The 18842-nt window shown below is 41.0% G+C and overlaps 2 protein-coding genes across 2 annotated transcripts in view; one reads left to right on the top strand and one right to left on the bottom strand.

The window, feature by feature from the left end:
• Positions 1 to 2530, top strand: part of farp1 (FERM, RhoGEF (ARHGEF) and pleckstrin domain protein 1 (chondrocyte-derived)) — a 310303-nt gene extending 307773 nt beyond the window's left edge. The window contains exons 26-27 of the mRNA XM_072578014.1: positions 476 to 627; positions 887 to 2530. Coding sequence (XP_072434115.1) covers positions 476 to 627; positions 887 to 968 — 234 coding nt within the window. The 3' untranslated portion in view covers positions 969 to 2530. The remainder of the gene's footprint in view (positions 1 to 475; positions 628 to 886) is intronic.
• Positions 2531 to 3066: 536 nt separating this feature from the next.
• LOC140481583 (serine/threonine-protein kinase 24-like) overlaps positions 3067 to 18842 on the bottom strand; it is a 52311-nt gene continuing 36535 nt past the window's right edge. Inside the window, exons 7-11 of the mRNA XM_072578015.1 lie at positions 17814 to 17959; positions 12130 to 12256; positions 10895 to 10963; positions 10161 to 10297; positions 3067 to 7642 (exon numbers count right to left, since the gene is read on the bottom strand). Of these exons, the coding sequence (XP_072434116.1) occupies positions 7606 to 7642; positions 10161 to 10297; positions 10895 to 10963; positions 12130 to 12256; positions 17814 to 17959 (516 nt within the window). The 3' untranslated portion in view covers positions 3067 to 7605. The remainder of the gene's footprint in view (positions 7643 to 10160; positions 10298 to 10894; positions 10964 to 12129; positions 12257 to 17813; positions 17960 to 18842) is intronic.

Raw genomic sequence — 18842 nt, forward strand, 5'->3', positions numbered from 1 at the left:
CAAATAACCACCTAATCAGTGCCATCCAGTTGCACACAGTTAACCACAATTGATGTACAATTAACACTTGATGCTTGAATGAAGTCCAGGTAGTCTTGCCAACTGTACAAATACACTTGCAATACTTAAGATTATAATGATCCCTTGAATCTCAACTTCCAATCATTTAGTCCATTAACCTATGTAAAGGCAAGTAAAAACGCTTTTCATTGGTCTCATTATTGGTGCAGACAGGTCTGAGGCTTGAACTCTTCCCCTTGGCCAAGGAGGAGGGCAGAACACAAGGTGAGCTGGGACTCTTGGTCCTGTAATGGTGCACCTACCTTTTTATTAACCAGGCTGCTTCCACTTCAATCCAGCCAGCACTGGGAAAATCCAGTCCATAGCTTGCAAATAAAAAAGTTGCATTCAGTGATGTTTTATTTGTTTCCCGGTGAATGCACCATCTCTGACTACTCTGTGGATTTTCCCTTAGGACAATCATCCACTAGCAAGCTTGCCATTGTTGGGCTATTCTGTCACCATTCCTGCAGAGTCTGACAATATCCACAAAGACTATGTCTTCAAGTTACAGTTCAAGTCACATGTATATTTCTTCAGGGCCGAAAGTGAATATACATTTGAAAGGTGAGGCTTTTGTATTGATTGTTATGAAAGGGGGTCATTTTGTCACTTCTGATTGTAGATTATCTCTAACTCAAATAACTTGTACAGCAAGGCTTTGGGGAGGCCGTTTATTCTACTGATTGTTGTTGAATATTTATACTGATTCCTCACTCCTGTGCAATGCCTTGAAGTATTTTTACTGTTATAAAGGCACTGTATGAAACCAGTTGTTATTTGTTATGCAAATTTTTACTTTTATGTGTCATTTCTCTCTTCACAGGTGGATGGAAGTGATAAGAAGTGCCACCAGCTCAGCCACCCGGACTCGCCTTTTAAGCCGCAAGGAATCTCACGCCTACTGATCACCAGGGGAGGAAGCCCCTTTCAACCAGATCCAGTTATCACAGCTTTTTGAGCAGAATTCTCACCAAAAAGCTTATTGAATAACTAAACTACCACGCCAATATTGCAATTCAATCTATTTTAGGATTACAAAAAAAATTAAAATGTGCATGATTTTTTTTTCTGCTGCCCAGCAAAACCTCACTTTATTCCAAAATGGGGCCAACATATGTCCTGCCCAGAGTTAACTGAATTTGTGTATCACCAATATTGTGTAAAGCTTCGACCTGAACAGGAGAGTTTGAAAAAAAAAATGCATATCTAATTCGATTCTGGGATTTCACTGTTTTCTAAATGCAAGTATAAACCATATTTGACAAATTAATCACTGGTATGCATTTTAAAGGATTCAACTGTATTTGTAGGTGTGGCACTAATGATTTTGATCTACAATTCTTTAGTCTAAGACATTTTAGGTACTGATTAATACAGACTTTGACAATCAATACTGTTGCTTTGGAATGAGTTTGTCTTTGTCATCACTTTGATTCAAAGAATCTCTCAACTTTACAAAAGCCCAAGGTATATATACACACAATTGACTGACTTGAATTGTTCCAGACACTCCACTGAACATAATTTTTCTCACAATGTGAAATTGTTGCCATAGGTTAATTAGTTCAGGTTCAGTTCCAATCTGATTATTGCAAACAAAAATTAACCCTGGTTAAAAGAGGCTGAGTAGCCATTTGCAAAATTTTCACTTACTTACTAATTTTGGATTACCACAAGTTGGACTTCTTAAATAAAAGATTTTCATTATCACCAAAACTATTTGTACACAGTAGAGATTACAAACAACTGAGTAAACTAAAATCTCTTGGAATCCAGATTCTTAAATATCTCTAGTCCAGTTATTTGTACTCCATTCATTCAACCACATGGGATAACCGATATGATATTCTGAGGCATTTGGCCCAGTTTTTCATGATTTCAGTGAACTGGGAACAATCACTAACTGGTTAACAGCATCTCATTAACTACTCTTCCCCCTTTGCCACTACACACCCAACTGCGCTAACCTCCAGCCTGTCCCATGCAGAAAACAACTAATGCGTGAAAGGTGGAACAGGATCCGAGCTGAACCAACATTGTGTTTCAGGCATAGAGCCACCGACTTGTTTCATCCAGGCCAGAATTTGACTTGCCTCAATTCCCATTTGTCAGAAGTAAATTTATGTAAAAGAAAATTAAAATATCTAACCTTGTGAAAGCCAGTACAGAATGAAGAATTTGACATGTTGGAACTGTTTTGTTTTAAATAAATATTGAACAGGTACTTATGTTGAAGCAAAGACTCCATCAGGTAGGATTGCACTAAACGAAATTAGCACAAAAGTGCAAAATAATTGAAGCAGCAGGTATGGGAATTGGAGATGGTTGCATCAACACGTTTGTGTGTTAAGACCGCTTAGTGCAATGCCACCACTGATGTCTACAACCATTCCTGTTTTAGCATATTATTGATAATACTTTTTTTAAAAAATGGCCTGAACCATTTCAATAAACATTACAACTATCACCTATTGTTGTAGTAACTAATATCTATGGATACAATCACCAGTAACTAATATTTTATTTCCCTTATCTGAACTGCAATGAAGTCAGAATTCAGTATTTTAGTAACAAATAAATTACTGATTAGATTAATAGGAACAAAATCACTTCCTAGGATTGCTTCGAATTTTACAGTATTCACTTCTTTGCAGGATCTGACAAACTTGTTGGTTGGAATGGTTCTTGCACCAAGTCCAGTGCCATTAACAAAATGGCTAGAACATTCTCATTAGAAGCTTCTATTGAAAGAGTAAGAAATGTGCTAAAATTCATGGTTCAAAAGAATCATTGTTTCATCAGTTTATTACATGGTTTGATTATTTAAAAGGTTTTGGGAAGAAAACATGAGTGATAACCATGCACTTGCTGCATAATCCTTGTGTTTCAGGTAAGATGTCACACTGCATCTGCTGCTTCATATGATTCAAAAGATCTCACAGCAATACTTCAAAATGCAGGGGAATTCTTTCCAGGTACCACAATTAATGTTTACTCTTTGCGTCAGAATTCACAATTTATTTAAAATCACTTAAAAGCTTACAAGGACTTACAATAGATTGTGTAATGACAGAAGCAAGGATTATATACAAGACTATAAACTGTCAGCAATGTTACATAAAATGAAATTTACACTTAATTAGCATCTTTAATAGTATCCCGTCATTATTAAACATCTTAAAGGACAGATTTCCTGCAATTCTAGCTCTTTACACACACATATAAAAATATTGTCTTTTAATTGAATTACTCCATACATTATACCTGTGTTTAAGAACATTTCCTGATGATCCTACTACTTTATTGCCATTTTATGCACAGAATATAATAATTACAGTTTCCTTTGATTGTAAAGAAATTGGAGTTAACCGGAGAGAATAAGTACAAAACTGACTTACGTACCATGTTTACATCATTAAAAAGAAATCCTTTTAAAAGTGCAGCCAGATACACACAAACTAAAATAAGGATGTAATGACATTGGAAAGTGCAGCTCAAGATCACAAGAAAGAGCACATAATGAACCATGGCACTTGTTATGGAAGCAGTGATAGCTAGAAGCTTATAATTAGTAGACAGTGCCAAATGTCATCTTTCTTCTTTAACTGACCATACATATAGTGCAAACTAGTGGAAAATATTCACCTTAAAAACAAAATAAGTTAAAAATGGAATGCTAACAGTATATTCAAGTTACTGAGATTTTCGGTTTAACCAGTTTTACATAAATGGATCTATAATCAGTACCTCAGTTATGTACTATTCTGCAAACCAGTACTGGTTACAAGTGCATTTCTCTTTTAAACTAGATACAAAATCCAATAATTGAGAAACATTTCTAAGTAGCAATATGATCTCATAACAGGTAATTGGTAACTGACACTTCTGTTGACTGGACACATTTATAAAATGATATTCTGTCAATTAAAAAAAACAAATCAGTAAGAGGGGGTAGGAATGCCTAGCAACATTGTATTGAAATAATCTTACACAGGAATGAGTTGGCAGTCTGTCTCAGCTAGTAAGCTTCATAACCAGTAACAAAAACACCAAACCCTAAATTGAAATGCAATCTTAACAGATTCCGCTGTCTACTTACTGCACAAAGACATTTTTAAAGCATTCTTCAAAGGCATTTCTTTTTAATTTTTAGAATTGGGGCAAAGATGTAAGATCTTAAAGTGCTGTATTTACAGAAAGAACAAGCTACCTCATGCTCTTGTATTTCACTGGTGTTTATATCGGCACAACTTTAAATTAAAAGTTTGCATCTCGGTCAAATTTCTAAGTCCCCCAGATGAATTAGAGCTGCATGAACTACTCAGTGGCAATCACTAGGGACAGTGCAAAACAAGGCTCTTTTCAGATATGCTGAAAAGCTTATTCTGCCACAGGTATTTGATTAACAGCACAAAATCTTCAGTAATCCCAAGCAGCAGGTTCTGACACATATTTAAAAAGTTTCAAGCATGTGATGGAGTAACAGGATTAATTACCAGGTTATTCACAGAAATTTGAAGATTGCACTTGTGAGCTGCTGAAGGAATGCTGTCAATATCAGCAACCTGAAGACTACTTAAACTTCAATTTTTATTGTGCTGGAATTTCTAATATTGAAGTCATACAATTCTGAAGTATATCTTTTCATTTGCGATGAAATAAAACAAAGCACTGCATATTCCTCAAATTGATTTATATTCTAAGATAAACACAGGTGCAATTAAAACAAGTCATAGGCAAGCCTACAGCTTTGAGATGTTTCTCATCCACACCTTCATAACACCTCCCCATTCCAACATCACTCAACCCTTAGCTGTCATAATACAAGATGCCAAACTTGACTTCCGGAATGGGTATAAGTAACTCTCCATAACTGATTTCAAAAACAAAGTACTATTCTTTCCTTTGAATGTTGAGATCAGCTGTAAATTTCACTGCTGACTGTTATAACTGGTCATTCTATCAAACCAAAAAGGATGACATTTAAAAAGTTTCTACAGGAGGGGGAGAAAGGTGAGGGATTATGTGATAAAGATCAAAAAGGGCATTTCCATATGCAAGGGAGACCAAAACTAGCATCCATCAATATACATAGGCATTTTTTTTACAAATCCTGTGGGGAATTCATGAGAAACCTCTTTACCCAGAGACTGTGAAACTCTCTACCATAGGGAGTGGTTGAGGAGAACAATAAGGTTGCATTTCAGGGGAACCTGGATAAACACAAGGGTGAAAGGAATACAAGGTTATACTGAGAGTGTGAGTGAGTAGGAATGGAGAGGAGGCTACTGTAGAGCATAAACACGGCATAGATCAAGTGGACCAAATGGCCTGTTCCTATCCTATAAATTAGCAGCAGTTGTAGGAGCCTTACAGTAGCAACTACATAAATAGCAGTCACCCACACCAGGCCCTTTAAGGCAGATCTGCATTGTAATTTTGTTGCATGTACATGTCTAAACAGTCAAAACATTGACTCAGAAAATCCTCCTCATGGACAACAGGGATAGGATTGGTCCAGATTCAACAAAAGGTCAGGGGAGAAATATCTGGGAGAATATTTCTGCCTGAATTTAACCATGCACTTAACAGACAGAACCCTGAGGACTCTGGGGATTGATGAGGCACTAACATCAAGTGACCTGCACTTGAAAGAACAACAATGTTGTGACTTTTTTTTCTGGTTTAAACCATTCTAAAGAACAGACATGACTTCCACATTTTGAAAGCAGATTTTTCGACCGTCCTTGATAACTGCTTGCTTGACAGGGAATGAAAGTAATAAGAGATAAAGCAAACTATTTAACTTATTGTGCTTCTTTCTCAGAAACTTCCTTTAGCAGGGCAGATGACAATATTTCTGAACTGGAGGCATGAAGTAAACTGGCAGAGAACATTTCTTAATCTTGCAACCCATTCCAAAATTTCATCTAAAAGACATAGCGAGTAAGCCTTGTGTTCACAGTTTGGGGTTAAGTTTAACTTAACCATCCTCAGAAAACTAGCAAGGTCAGATTGCAACAGTGCTTTCACAATCTGTGCTGTCAAACTAGACCCTTGAAAGTGATTCCAGCACTAGGACACTGTTCTAACTGGACTGGCCTTCCTTTCCATTGCAGTTCGAAGCTACAGAATCAGCTTCAGGTAGGATTCATTCTGTTGAAAAGTGTGCTTCTGCATTAATAAGTCACCAAGTATAAAAACCTGGAGCTTTTTAGTTTGAGGGAAACTTTTCAGTAAAAGGGTGGGGCCATCATAAGTCTCAACGTTTTGGCACACAACACGTATGATTTGGCCTCTTTGTGGTGGACATTGTTCAGCTTCTGGAATCTATTCCCCCCAAAAATCATATCCTCCATTACTAATCTGCTGCAACCATCTTATACTGGGTCTGTAACATCTGATGCCACATGATGGCACACACTTAGAAAACAGAACAAACTAGCTTTCTGATACAGAAAATACTCTATTGAGCTGACATGCTTAGAAATAAACAGTAATATTTTTGCAGAGGTTACCCAGTGGCAACTCAGATCTTGACTGATTTGAAGGGGTCATCTGCAATCATGCATGCAAAAAAGATCCTGATAAAATATTTCTGAAAAGGGAGAGAGATCATTCCTGTTGTCGAGGGGGGCCTTATCTTCAAGGAGCTTGTTAAGAGGAATAATGTGACAACCAGTTATTTTTAGTATTGCCTGGATCACCAGGGAAAGTGAGTTAATGCCCAAAAAAAACCTTGACCGCAATGTTGTTCTGAATTTCTCCAGCAGGGTAAATGTAACAGTGATGATGGCATTCAGCATTAATATTATCCAAGTTACCAGATTTCAAATAAGATATTTCATTTGGACCAAGGTTTATGAAAACTAACAGGACATATGAGGGGGGGAGAGAAAGCATATTTTGACAACTTTGAGATGCGAGTTTTTCCAAATTGGGTATTAATTTTGCAAAAAATGGCCATATCCTGGAAATACTTAAAATAAAAGTCACCTGAACATTAACTAAACCTTACAGGAAAATTAGCAAAGCAATTGGCCCTTTCAGAGAATCACCACAAAACACTATCTACATAAGCATTCAGTTGTTGCAATTTGTACAATTCTGCCCTTAATGCACTCTCAGGGTTTTTATCTCAAGTAAAAATGAGTCTATATACAAATATATACAGAAGCAACAACCATCTCCGTCTCCCAGAAAAAAAATAAACCCATCAACTTAAAGCAGGATACTTGATACAGGTACTGCAGAAGTTTCAGTTTCCAATATCAGTCCTAAACAGACAATTTGGGACTTCAAACAAAAATAAAATCAATAGGCATTTCATCCTACTCAAAATTGTGCACTGTGACAGAAATTAATTTTTTTTAAAAATCCTTTAAGCAGCACAAACAATGATTCCTCTGAGAGACTTCATCTTCTAAGTTGCATGTCCAGGGCAGGTAGACAGTGCAAGGATAACCCTTGCAACGGTTGTGATACAATGATCTGCCTAAGAGCACCTCCTCAATGCAGACAGCAAGGACCAAACATTAACCTTCAGTTGGAAGTAGTAGCAGCCCCACTTAACGAATATCTGAAATAAGAAATATTAAAAATACTTGTTGTTTTACAAACAAATGAATGAATAATATGACAATTGAAGGAGGTGGAGAGTGAAAGGAAACATAAAACCTAACTTGACTGAAGCCAAGAACACAAAACATAATTGCTATTGGGGTGTAGAGGAAACAGAGAGAGAGAGAGAGCGAGAGAGAGAAAGAGAGAGAGAGCAAGAGAGAGATCAAGAGAGAGAACGCAAGTTGGGGAAAAGCCAGGAGGGCTGGAGGGGATGGGAGGAGGTGGAGCAGTGAGGGAATGGGAGAGGGGAGGGAATGGGGAGGTGGAATGGAATGGAATGGGAGAGGGTGGGAGGGAACCGGGGAAAGGGGGTAGACATGGGAAATGGGGAAATGGAGAAAGACATGGGGGGTGGGTCGGGGAACCAAGGTAACAGAGAGAGGGAGAATAACAGGGCGAGTGAAATGGGGTTGGGAGGAGGATGGTGGGGAGGCAGAGGGAATGATGGTGCAGAGGATGTAGGAAACAGGGGTGTTGAGTGCCAGAGGATGGAAGGACTTTGCCATGACCTCTCCCTAGCTAATGTGCTCCCCACCCCCCCTCCAGCATACCACACCCCTGTTGCTATGTCTTCCCCATTCCATCATTCTCCCCTCTCCATCCCACGTCCCCACTCTCCAACCCTATCCACACCTCTCCTTCACTGTCCCCACTTTCTCATCTTCTCCTCCCGCATCCTGTTCCTACCTTCCCCCCAATCCCCATGTTCCATTCCCTCGTATCTCCCCTCCATCCATTCCTGTCTCTCTCCCCATCCCATGTTCACCCCTAATCCCCGACTAGTGTGTCTCCCCACTCCCATCACTGTTCAGCATCCACACCGCACACCCCAACCCGGTCCAGCGTCATCTGCCCATCAAGTGTGTCGACCCCAATCCCCCTGCAATGTCTTCCATCCCCTGTGGCCTGCCATCTCCCCTTCCTCTGTCCCCCCACTGTCTCCATCCCTCCCTTTCCTCTCCATCCCCACTCTCCCCACCTCTGTTCCACCCACTGTCCACCATTGCCACCTCACATCCTCCCAGTCTCCTTGTTCTCCAACCATTTCCATCTGCACCATCTTCATGTCCTCACATCCTCCACACCAATCCACTGCCACATCCTCTGCCCAGCTGGGTCCTATTCCTGGACCTCACTCTCTAATAGCACTGTGGGTGTACCTATACCAAATGGACTGCTACAGTTCATGAATGCAACTCACCATCTGCTCAAGAACAAATAAATGTGAGCAATAAATGCTGGCCCAGTCAACAAAGCACACTTCCCATATAAAATAATAAATATAATTTTAAAATGTCATTTAGACAGTCACATATAAAAGGAAGACAATAAATGTGTAGTGATTGTCTCATGTTTTTAACAGATTGCGCAGGAAGAAAGAATGAGAGGATGTTTTGCAAAAGAAAACACAAGGCCAGGGTTTAGGATTAGTTAGTCACTGAGGGTTTAAACCTGAAAGGCCAGTCAGGAGAGCACTGTGACTGTTGAGTCAATAGGTGACATGTGTACAGTTAAAGGTTTCAGCATCAAATTGATGGATACAATTAACTTCATAGAAGCACAAGGAGGTTTTTACCATACTGGAGAGAATGAATCAGAAAATCAACCCAGCCTTAGACCAGATACGGAGCTCTCTAATAGGCCTGTTTTGGTCCGACATATTCGCTGAAGAATGGAGTCAGTTTGTAGGGAGGCAGATGATGAGAGTTTTCCAATGTTTAGCTGGAGATCATGCAAAAGTATTGCGAGATAAACAGTGTGATAACAGAGGCAGTGATAATTTAGCAGTGGACATTAAAGATGCTGACTCCATGCCTGCAGATGGCATTAGTAGAGATGGCATGCAGACGACAAAGAGTAATGACCAAGGAAAGATTATTGGGCAGTCAAAAAATAATACAATGCAATAAGAACCACATGAATAAACTGATACCTCTGTTGCATCCCACTGGACACCAAATGCTATAGTAAATAAACATCAACAGTCAAAGGCAGCTGCAAAGGGATAGGAACAATCTAAATTTCAGAAGCAACAACCATACTTCAGAACCTCTCCATGTAAATGAACACTTACAAACTTAGGTACCAATTTGTATTATCTGCACTGCACTCTATTCCTTCTGGTTCACTAAATGCAGCACACTACACCAAGTGTGATCTAACTAGGTTTCATTTGGCCATAACAGGGATTTCTACCTCTATGTTATAAAGGCCAGAACTCTGTTGGTATTTTTTGTTTAATTACAGGATGACAAAATCAACATAAAAATATTAGATGGAATTTAATACCAACATGTGGAAGACAATAGTTTGGTTAAAAAATAAAACAATAATTAACCACACTTGGAGAGAAACTTATATGATGGAAAGGCAGAGGGATTTCAGAATTCAGAAACACAAGACATCACCTGAGCTGCAGGAAAACAATTTTGTTTCAACAACTGGGTCCAAAATATAAAATCACTTAATGATACCTTTGAAGTCTTTGCACAAGCTGGGATATGAGCCTGTCAGAAATGCCAGGACAAGCCTCTTCTACCAAAAAAATGGCTTCCCTTAGTTCTTCTACCGCTTGAGCATTACCGCCTCCAGCTCGGCTCTTCTCCTTGAGCTGAAAGGAAATGCAATCTGTCAAAACAATGGGAAGGTGCTTCAACCCATCAATACACTGGGAATCAAACCACTAATCAATGGGAGTAAGCATAAATCCAATGGGGATATGGGCTAATCTGTCAATCATAGGGAACATGTGCCAATGACTGGGAATGTGTGTCAATGTAGTGGGAATGAGTCAACCCATCAAAAGACACTGGGAATGTGCCAACACAACAATACAATGGGAAAATGTGTCAATTCGGCAATCAACCAGAATGTACATTAATCAAGTGTCTGGTGCTGCATGGTAGCTCAGTGGTTAGCACTGCTGCCTCACAACATCACGGATCTGAACAACTGTCTGTGTGGAGTTTGCACGTTCGCCTTGTATCTGTGTGGATTTCTTCTGGGTGCACAGATTTCCTTCCACAGTCCAAAGATGCACAGATTAGGTGGATTGGCCATGGGAAATGCTGCATTATGGGACAGGGTGGGGGAAATCTGCGTGGGATGCTCTTTAGTGACGACTTGATGGGCCGAATGGCCTATCTCCCAACTGTCATCTCTCACTCATCCCACCTCCATCCCACTCAAATAACTAACTTTTGCATACCTCAGTAAATAATGGAGAAATAATTGTCGGTAAACACTGAGACAGCATGTGCTTTGGAGCATCTTCTACCTATAATAATAAAAAAATGAGGTTTAAGAGTTATTCTCCTTATCAGCTGCAACTCTACTTCAATCAAGTTGAATAGTGGTTAAGGTGAAAACAGACTTGTACACTGAAGCAAAGACATAAAAGTATAATACATCTCTCAGCAAACCTCAATGACAATGGCGATAAGGCCTATTGAAGGATGTCCGGTTAACATATTTGCAATTTCTATTTAGAGATGCTGCTATTTTCAATAGGGTTTCATCTAGAAGCCAGCTTGCTCTAGGTTAACCGTTTGAAATGATGGGAACTTCAATAATAATTACACACAATATTAAGTGCACCAAGGTAGACATTTGGCCCAACACATCTAAACCCAATGTTTGTGCTCCACTTTCATTTCACTTCCATCCAACATAACCTTTCTTTCCCTCATATGTTCATTGTGCTTCCTCTTTAATGCATCCATGTGATTAATTACACTAAATTACCCATTGTGTTCAGAGATGTGTAGGTTAGCCTTAGGAAATGCACAGTTACAGAGCTAGGGTAGGAGAATGGGTCTGGGTGGGATGTTCTTCAGAGGGTCGGTGTGAACTTGTTGGGCCGAATGGCGTGTTTCCACACTATAGGAATTGTATGGATTAATCTCATTCACTCTATTTTTAAGAAAATTCCACACTGTCCAGGTTGAAACAAGCCACTCCTGAATCCATCAGATTTAACAGTAGTCCTTTTATATTTTGTCCTTTAGATATGAACTCTATATCTACCCCATCAACGCTTTTCTAATCTTCAATACTTGGTCAGGTTGCCTTTCAGTCTTCTTCTTGGTCTACCTCCTCCAACCCAAAAACTTGCCTTACCCCAACTCAATAACCACCCATCACCCTCCCCAAACTCGCTCATCGACCCCCACCCACTGTGCCACCTCACCATACACCCAGCATGAGAAGTAAGTCACCTTGTTCAGTCTTGCTTTGTATAAGTGAATCAGGTTTCACTAAATAAGATTTCCCAGAACCTGCTGGCAATTACAACATCACACTTCATAGAATCTCAATGTTACCCAAGCTACTGAAGCTAAAATATTTCCATTCAGCTTGCCCCCTAACTATAGCAATTTAAGAATTGTGTGAACCATTTCGAAAGATAAAACATCAACCTAAGAAGGTGGAACCATCAAATACCTGATCCCTCTCAATAAGATCTTCGGGCTGCGCAGCTCCATTTTGTAGCTTGATTGGGTCTTTCTCTTTGATTGTGAAGATCCAGTCACTTGTGTCATTTCCTCCAGCTGCTTGTCTGTCACTTTCCCTATTATTATTGAAAAATAATTATTTTACTCTGTGGAAAGAAAAGGTCTTCATTGAAAATCATTACACCACAAACAAATGAAGACTATTTTGTTATTTCTGTCAGACATGTCTCAGTAGATGATACATTCTCTCAACCACAAGGTTCAAGTCCCACTCTAGGCCCCAAGCACAAAAATCAAGGCCAACACTCTAGTGCAGTGCTCCCTCAATCTTGCACTGATGGAGGTGAAGCCTTTCGGATGAGATGTTAAACTGAGGCTCGATCTGTATGTTCAGTGGTGTAAAAGAGCACGTAGCACAATTTCAAATGAGAGAAGGAGAATTAATCCCAGTGCTCTAACCAGTCTGGTTATTATCAGATTATTGTTTGTCGGATTTTGCTGCATGCAAATTGCCTGTTGCATTTCCTACATTAAAACAATCAGTTCACTTCAAAAAGTACTTCACTGACTGGAAAACGCATCGAAACATCCGATGGTCACAAAAAGCACTACATAAACATAAGCCTTTATTTTAAGGATTGCAAGAAAAGCAACAATTTGGAATTGCATAGCCCCTTAACATGCTTCAGAAGTGTGAAATGAAATTCAAGACAGTGTGACATTAGAAGACATTAAGGCAGGGGCTTGGTCTATGAGATAGAATTCATGAAGCATTTTAAAGCAGAGAGAGTTAGAAGAATGCAACTCCAAAGGTTAGGGTCTAGACAGCAGAAGATCAAGGAAGAAGCGTGAAGTAGAGGCATGGTAGAGGTCTTAGGGCCCTACCCCAGTCATATGGGTATTGTTGGCAAAGCCAGCATGTACTGTGTATCCCTAACTGCTGTGAAGAACAACTGAGTGGCTGGTAGATGGCCATATTCCTGAGTCTGCAGTCATATATAGGAGGCTAGAAAGAGAGATTTCATTCCCTAAAGAACATTAGTCAGTAAGACGGGTTTAACAATTCAATAGTTTTGTTATTACTATTTATGATACAAGCTTTTATTCTCCTAATTAAGTGAATTTAAGTTGCTCTGCTGAGATACGAACTCATGTTTTTGGATCATAAACAGTAGCCTCTGAAATAGTAGTACAGTAGCAAAACCGAATCTCGGCCCTGCTGGGATTTTATCATCCCCTCAGACTACCCTCCCCAGAGGATGAACAATCAGTCCTCAGTAAAGGCCTCACCTTCATACCCCTATGCTCCCAGATCAATGAATTTGACACGCATTATGACATTGAACATTTCTTACGCCACTTCCACCTGACTTTTTCAGTCCACCCTCAGAGGACCCCTTCTCCCGCGTCCAATACACCCCATCCACCTGGACAGCCCATGCTGGCCTGCTACTTGCCCTCAATCTCTGCATTTCTAACTGACGCCGTGACAATGACCGCCTCAACTTGTCCACCCACTCACCCACTCCTACCTTTCATCTTTGCAATGCGCAGCCCTCCACTCCAACCCCAACATCGCCATTAAACCAGGAGACCGGGGGGGGGGGGGCTATAGCAGTTTTGGCACACTGACCACTACACCACCTAAGCGAGGCGCCATCTCGTGGCCGCCACCTCCTACTGTCCCTTCGACCACGGCTTTACCTCTCATCACCAAGCCATCATCTTCCAGACCATCCACAACCTCATCACCTCAGGGGATCTCCCATCCACAGCCTCCAACCTCATAATCCTGAAACCCCGCACCACCCAGTTCTACCTCCTACCCAAAATTCACAAACATGACTGCCCTGGTCAACCCTATTCCTGTCCCACTGAACTTACTCTGCATACCTTGACATTGCCCTGACCGCCTTAGACCAGGAACTCCCCAGCTGTGTTTGGAACACCACCAACACCCTCCACCTCCTCCAGGACTTTCATTTCCTCAGCCCCCAATGCCTCATCTTTACCATGGACAAGCAGTCCATGTATACATCCATCTGCAATGACGAAGGCCTTCAAGCCCTCCAATTCTTCCTCTCACATGGATACAATCAGTACCGTTCCACTGACACTCTCATTTGATTGGCTAAACTGGTCCTCATCATGAACAATTTCTCCTTCCAATTCTCCCACCAGGGGCACCCGCATGGGCCCCAGCTATGCCTGCCTCTTCATCTGGTACATGGAATAGCCTACCTTACTCAGCTACACCTGCACCATTGCCCACCTTTTCATCTGCTACATCGATGTCTGTATTGGTGCCGCTTTGTGCTCCCACGAGGCAGGTTGACCAGTTCATTTACTTTACAAACACCTTCCAACCAGACTTCACGTTCACCTGGACCATCTTGGACACCTCCCTCGCATTCCTGGACCTCTCCGTTTCCATTTCCAGCGACTGACTCAACACAGACAGCTACTACAAACCCACCGATTCCCACAGCTACCTGAACTACACCTCATTCCACCCGGCCTCCTGTAAAAATGCTATCCTTTATTCCTAATTTGTCTGTCTCTGCCACATCTGCGCCCAATCTGGAGGACCAATTCCACCATAGAACATCCCGGATGACCTCCTTCTTCAAAGCCTGCAATTTCCCCTCCATGGGGTCAACGATCTTCTCCACTTCTTATACCTCCACCAGAGATATATTTCCCTCCTCACCCCTATCAGTGTTCTGCAGAGACCATTCCCTCCACCATCCCTTTGATAGGACCACGATACCCACCAAGCTACCCTCCAAACCCGGCACCTTCCCCTGCCATTGCACGAAGTGCAAAAGCTGCACCCAAACCTCCCCTTTCACCTCTGCCCAAGGCCCCAAAGGTTCCTTCCACATCCGACAAAGATTCAGCTGTACTTCCACACATGGTATCTACTGTGTCCATTGCTCCCAACGCGGTCTCCTCTACACTGGGGAGACAGGTTGCCTATTTGCAGATTGTTTCAGAGAACATCTCTGAAACACCTGAACTAAACAACCCCACCGCCCTGTGGCTGAACACTTTAACATTCCCTCACACTCTGCCTAGGGCATGCAGGTCTCGGACCTCCTCCACCACCAAACCCTAGCCACCTGATGCCTGGAGGAAGAACGCCTCATCTTCCGCCTTGGGATCCTCCAATATCAGTGGATCAATGTGGATTTCACCAGTTTCCTCATTTCCCCTCCCCCCACCTTCATGACCTGTCCATCTTCCTTCCCACTTACCTGCTCCATCCTCCTCTCCGACCTATTACCTTCACCCTCACCTTTATCTATCTATTGCATTGCCAGTTACCTTACCCCCAGCCTCACCCCCTTTCTATTCATCTCTCAGCTCCCTTACGCCACAAGCCTCTATTCCTGATGAACAGCAATTGCTCAAAACATCAATTCTCCTGCTTCTCGGATGCTGCCTGACTGGCTGTGCTTTTTCAGCGCCACACTTTTCGACTCAATAGCAAAACCTCGTAAATGTACCTTAGATAAGAACATGACTTGCTCATCTTTAAAGAAAAGTGACTCTGGGGCTACACTGGTTGCAACACTAATCGCAACACTAATCCAGTCACACTGAAGCTTGACCAATTCCACAGAATCACAATATACAATACGCCACAGAGGCCGTTTGACGACTGAGTCCACACCAGCTCTTTCAAAGATATTTCCAGTTAGTCCCAAGCTGGCAATTTAAAATACACACCTACTTAAAGGATTTAGCTAGGTCATCAACACAATGTAGAAAGTTTGCGAGATCTACAAGCAGCTAAGGTTGCATAACTCAGAGTGCTTTTATCTCAACCGGATATACAGATAAAAGTCATCGCAAAAGGAACTAAGTTACAGATGATAATCAACACTGGAATGCAGAACCTATTGTGAGAAATGGAAATTATAGCATTCTGCAAATTGGAACTTTATTGGGGGAAGATTTTTAACCTATGTGGAGCTGGAAAAGCATATTTCCAGTCATCAAAATGTGTGTTATCCACCCAAAATAGTTCAGATAATGAAAACGTACTACTGCATGTCCAGTCTAAGCTATGTTTTAGATCATAATGACGTTCTCCCAGCTTTTCAAAAAGAGCTAGGCAAATTGAAGTTAGCCACTCATTGGGAGATGGTGCATAATTTTGGTGTCCTTGTTACTGAATTAGTAGCACTGGAGAAGGTGCGAAAAATATTTATGAAGATTATATCAGAACTGAAGACAGTGCAGCTATCCAGAAAGATTGAACAGGCTGGGACACTTGTTTGTTTGAAAAGAGAAAGCAACAGGATGACTTGACAGCAGTCTTACATTATGAAGGGGTTTGATGGAGGTGCTGTGAGAGGACATAAAAAGGGAAATATAAATAAGATGGTCACTAATAAACTCAATAAAGAAGAAACTTTAGAAGCAAGTTCTTTATTCAAGGCAGTGGTGAAAATGTGAAACTAGCTATGAAGTCAGAGAATCTTAAAATGATGCAGCCTAGGAGATCATTTGGCTCAACAATTTTGTACCAGGTCTTTGAAAAGTACTGTCCATTAGTCCCAATCTCTGGTACGTCTCTAGCCCTACAATATTTATTTCCCTTGCATACTTATCCAAGTCCTTTTTAACATTTTGCTACTGAATCTGCTGCCACAGGTAGTGCAGTCCAGATTACTGCTGTCTTCAAGCTCAGAAACAAAACTGGACAAGGTATATAAACAAGGTAACTATAAAGCTAGAGGTTATGTGGTGTATAATTCATTTCCTGTCTCTCCAATGGCTGTTCGCCATGTACAAGGCACAACTTGACAGCGTGAAAAATACTCTACATTTGTCTGGATGGCAGCAGCTCCAACAACAGTCAAGAAACTGGACATGATTTAGGACAAGTCATCCCATTAGACAGGCACTCCATCCACAACATCCAGACTTTCACCATCAACACACAGTGGCAACAGTATGAACTACCTACCAGCTGCACTGCACCAAATCACCAAAGCTCCTACGACAGCATCTTCCAAAACTGGCAACCGCTACCATCTAGAAAGACAACGCCTCGACCTGCAAGTTCCCCTCCAAGCCTCACATCATCCCGATTTGGGATTGTATCATTGTTCTTTCAGCAGGTCAACATCCTGGGTACACACCCCAAGGACTGCAGCAGCTCAAGAAGGCAGCTTTTCTCCAACCTCTCCAGTTAGGGATGGTTAGTAAACACTAGCCTAGCCAACAAAGCCCACACCCTTTGAAGAAGAAAAAACAAAGTGATCGTGTCCTTTGTGCATCACTTTATGCAAGTATTCTCTGGAAGCCACTTTCTGGCAGAAGCAGCCTCTCCTTACATATGCCACCGAAGCAGCAGGATTTTAAACTCTTCCATTAAATCATTTCTTTACAATTATAAAGAGTAGCTGAGGCGCACATTTTTAATGGTCAGGTGGAAATGCAGTTGAAGGAAAATAGAATGCAAGTGTACTGGGTGAGCTGGAACAGAGTGGAAAATGGCTCATGTAGATCATTACCATGGACTGTATGGCAGACTTCTGTGCAGTAAATCCTAAGTAACCCCGTATAATATTGCATGGTTATCAAAACAATTGATTTTCTATTGGTAAGACCAAAGTACCAAAGGAGAACTCTGTGAATGCACAGTAGAGGAAAACTTACGGGTCAGATTCATCTGAGCTGGAATGATCATGGTTCTGCTCTGCTTTCCATCTCTTGTACCGGTCAATTAATTCTGTCAAGTAAGAGGTCTTCTTGGAATTTCGAATTATGAATTTATGCTTCAGTAATTCTTTCGCTGTAGGTCTCTTAAGAAAATAAAGAAAACATATTAATCATTCTTCCTTAAGCCGCAAAGCAAAATTTCATATTTCTCATCATCACAGGAGCAAAACTATTATTATGCAATGGGAGCATAGAACTATTAGAAATTTGTTCTTTAGTAAAAAGAAGCAATTATTCATCATCAATTCCCATATTGGCTGAGGTCACACTGCCTTCTCAACATCACAAACTCACCACCAGTTATAGTAATGAGAGAGCAGCCGCAACAATTTAGAGTCATAGTGTCATAAAGATATACAGTACAGAAACAGACCCTTCGGTCCAACCCGTCCATGCTGACCAGATATCCCAACCTAATCTAGTCCCACCTGCCAGCACCCAGTCCACATCCCTCCAAACCCTTCCTATTCATATAGCCATCCAAATGCCTTTTCAATGTTGTAATTGTACCAGCCTCCACCACTTCCTCTGGCAGCTCATTCCATACATGTACCACCATTTGCGTGAAAAAGTTGCCATTAGGTCTCTTTTACATCATTCCCCACTCACCCCAAACCTATACCCTCTAGTTCTGGACTCCCCCACTCAGGGAAGAGACTTTGTCTATTTATCCTATCTTTATATCTAGGTGAAAGTACAAACTCAAGTTACAGTAATAGTAATCACACTTCAAAAATACTTAATTGTTTGTAAAGTGCTTTGTGATAGCCTGAGATCTTGAAAGGCATTATTCAAATGCAAGATTGCTTCTTCTTGCTTGTTCTTCCATGCTGCTCACAAATATATTGAGTTTTACATTCATAACTTAAGTTACCATTTAGGCCCAGAACTCTCTCAAATACAGCAACCTGAGTCAAAATCTCTTAAAATGTTTAGTGTGCAGTTCTGAAACGAATCTATCAACAG

Source organism: Chiloscyllium punctatum, chromosome 9, assembly GCF_047496795.1.
Source record: "Chiloscyllium punctatum isolate Juve2018m chromosome 9, sChiPun1.3, whole genome shotgun sequence".
Classification (NCBI taxonomy): domain Eukaryota; kingdom Metazoa; phylum Chordata; class Chondrichthyes; order Orectolobiformes; family Hemiscylliidae; genus Chiloscyllium; species Chiloscyllium punctatum.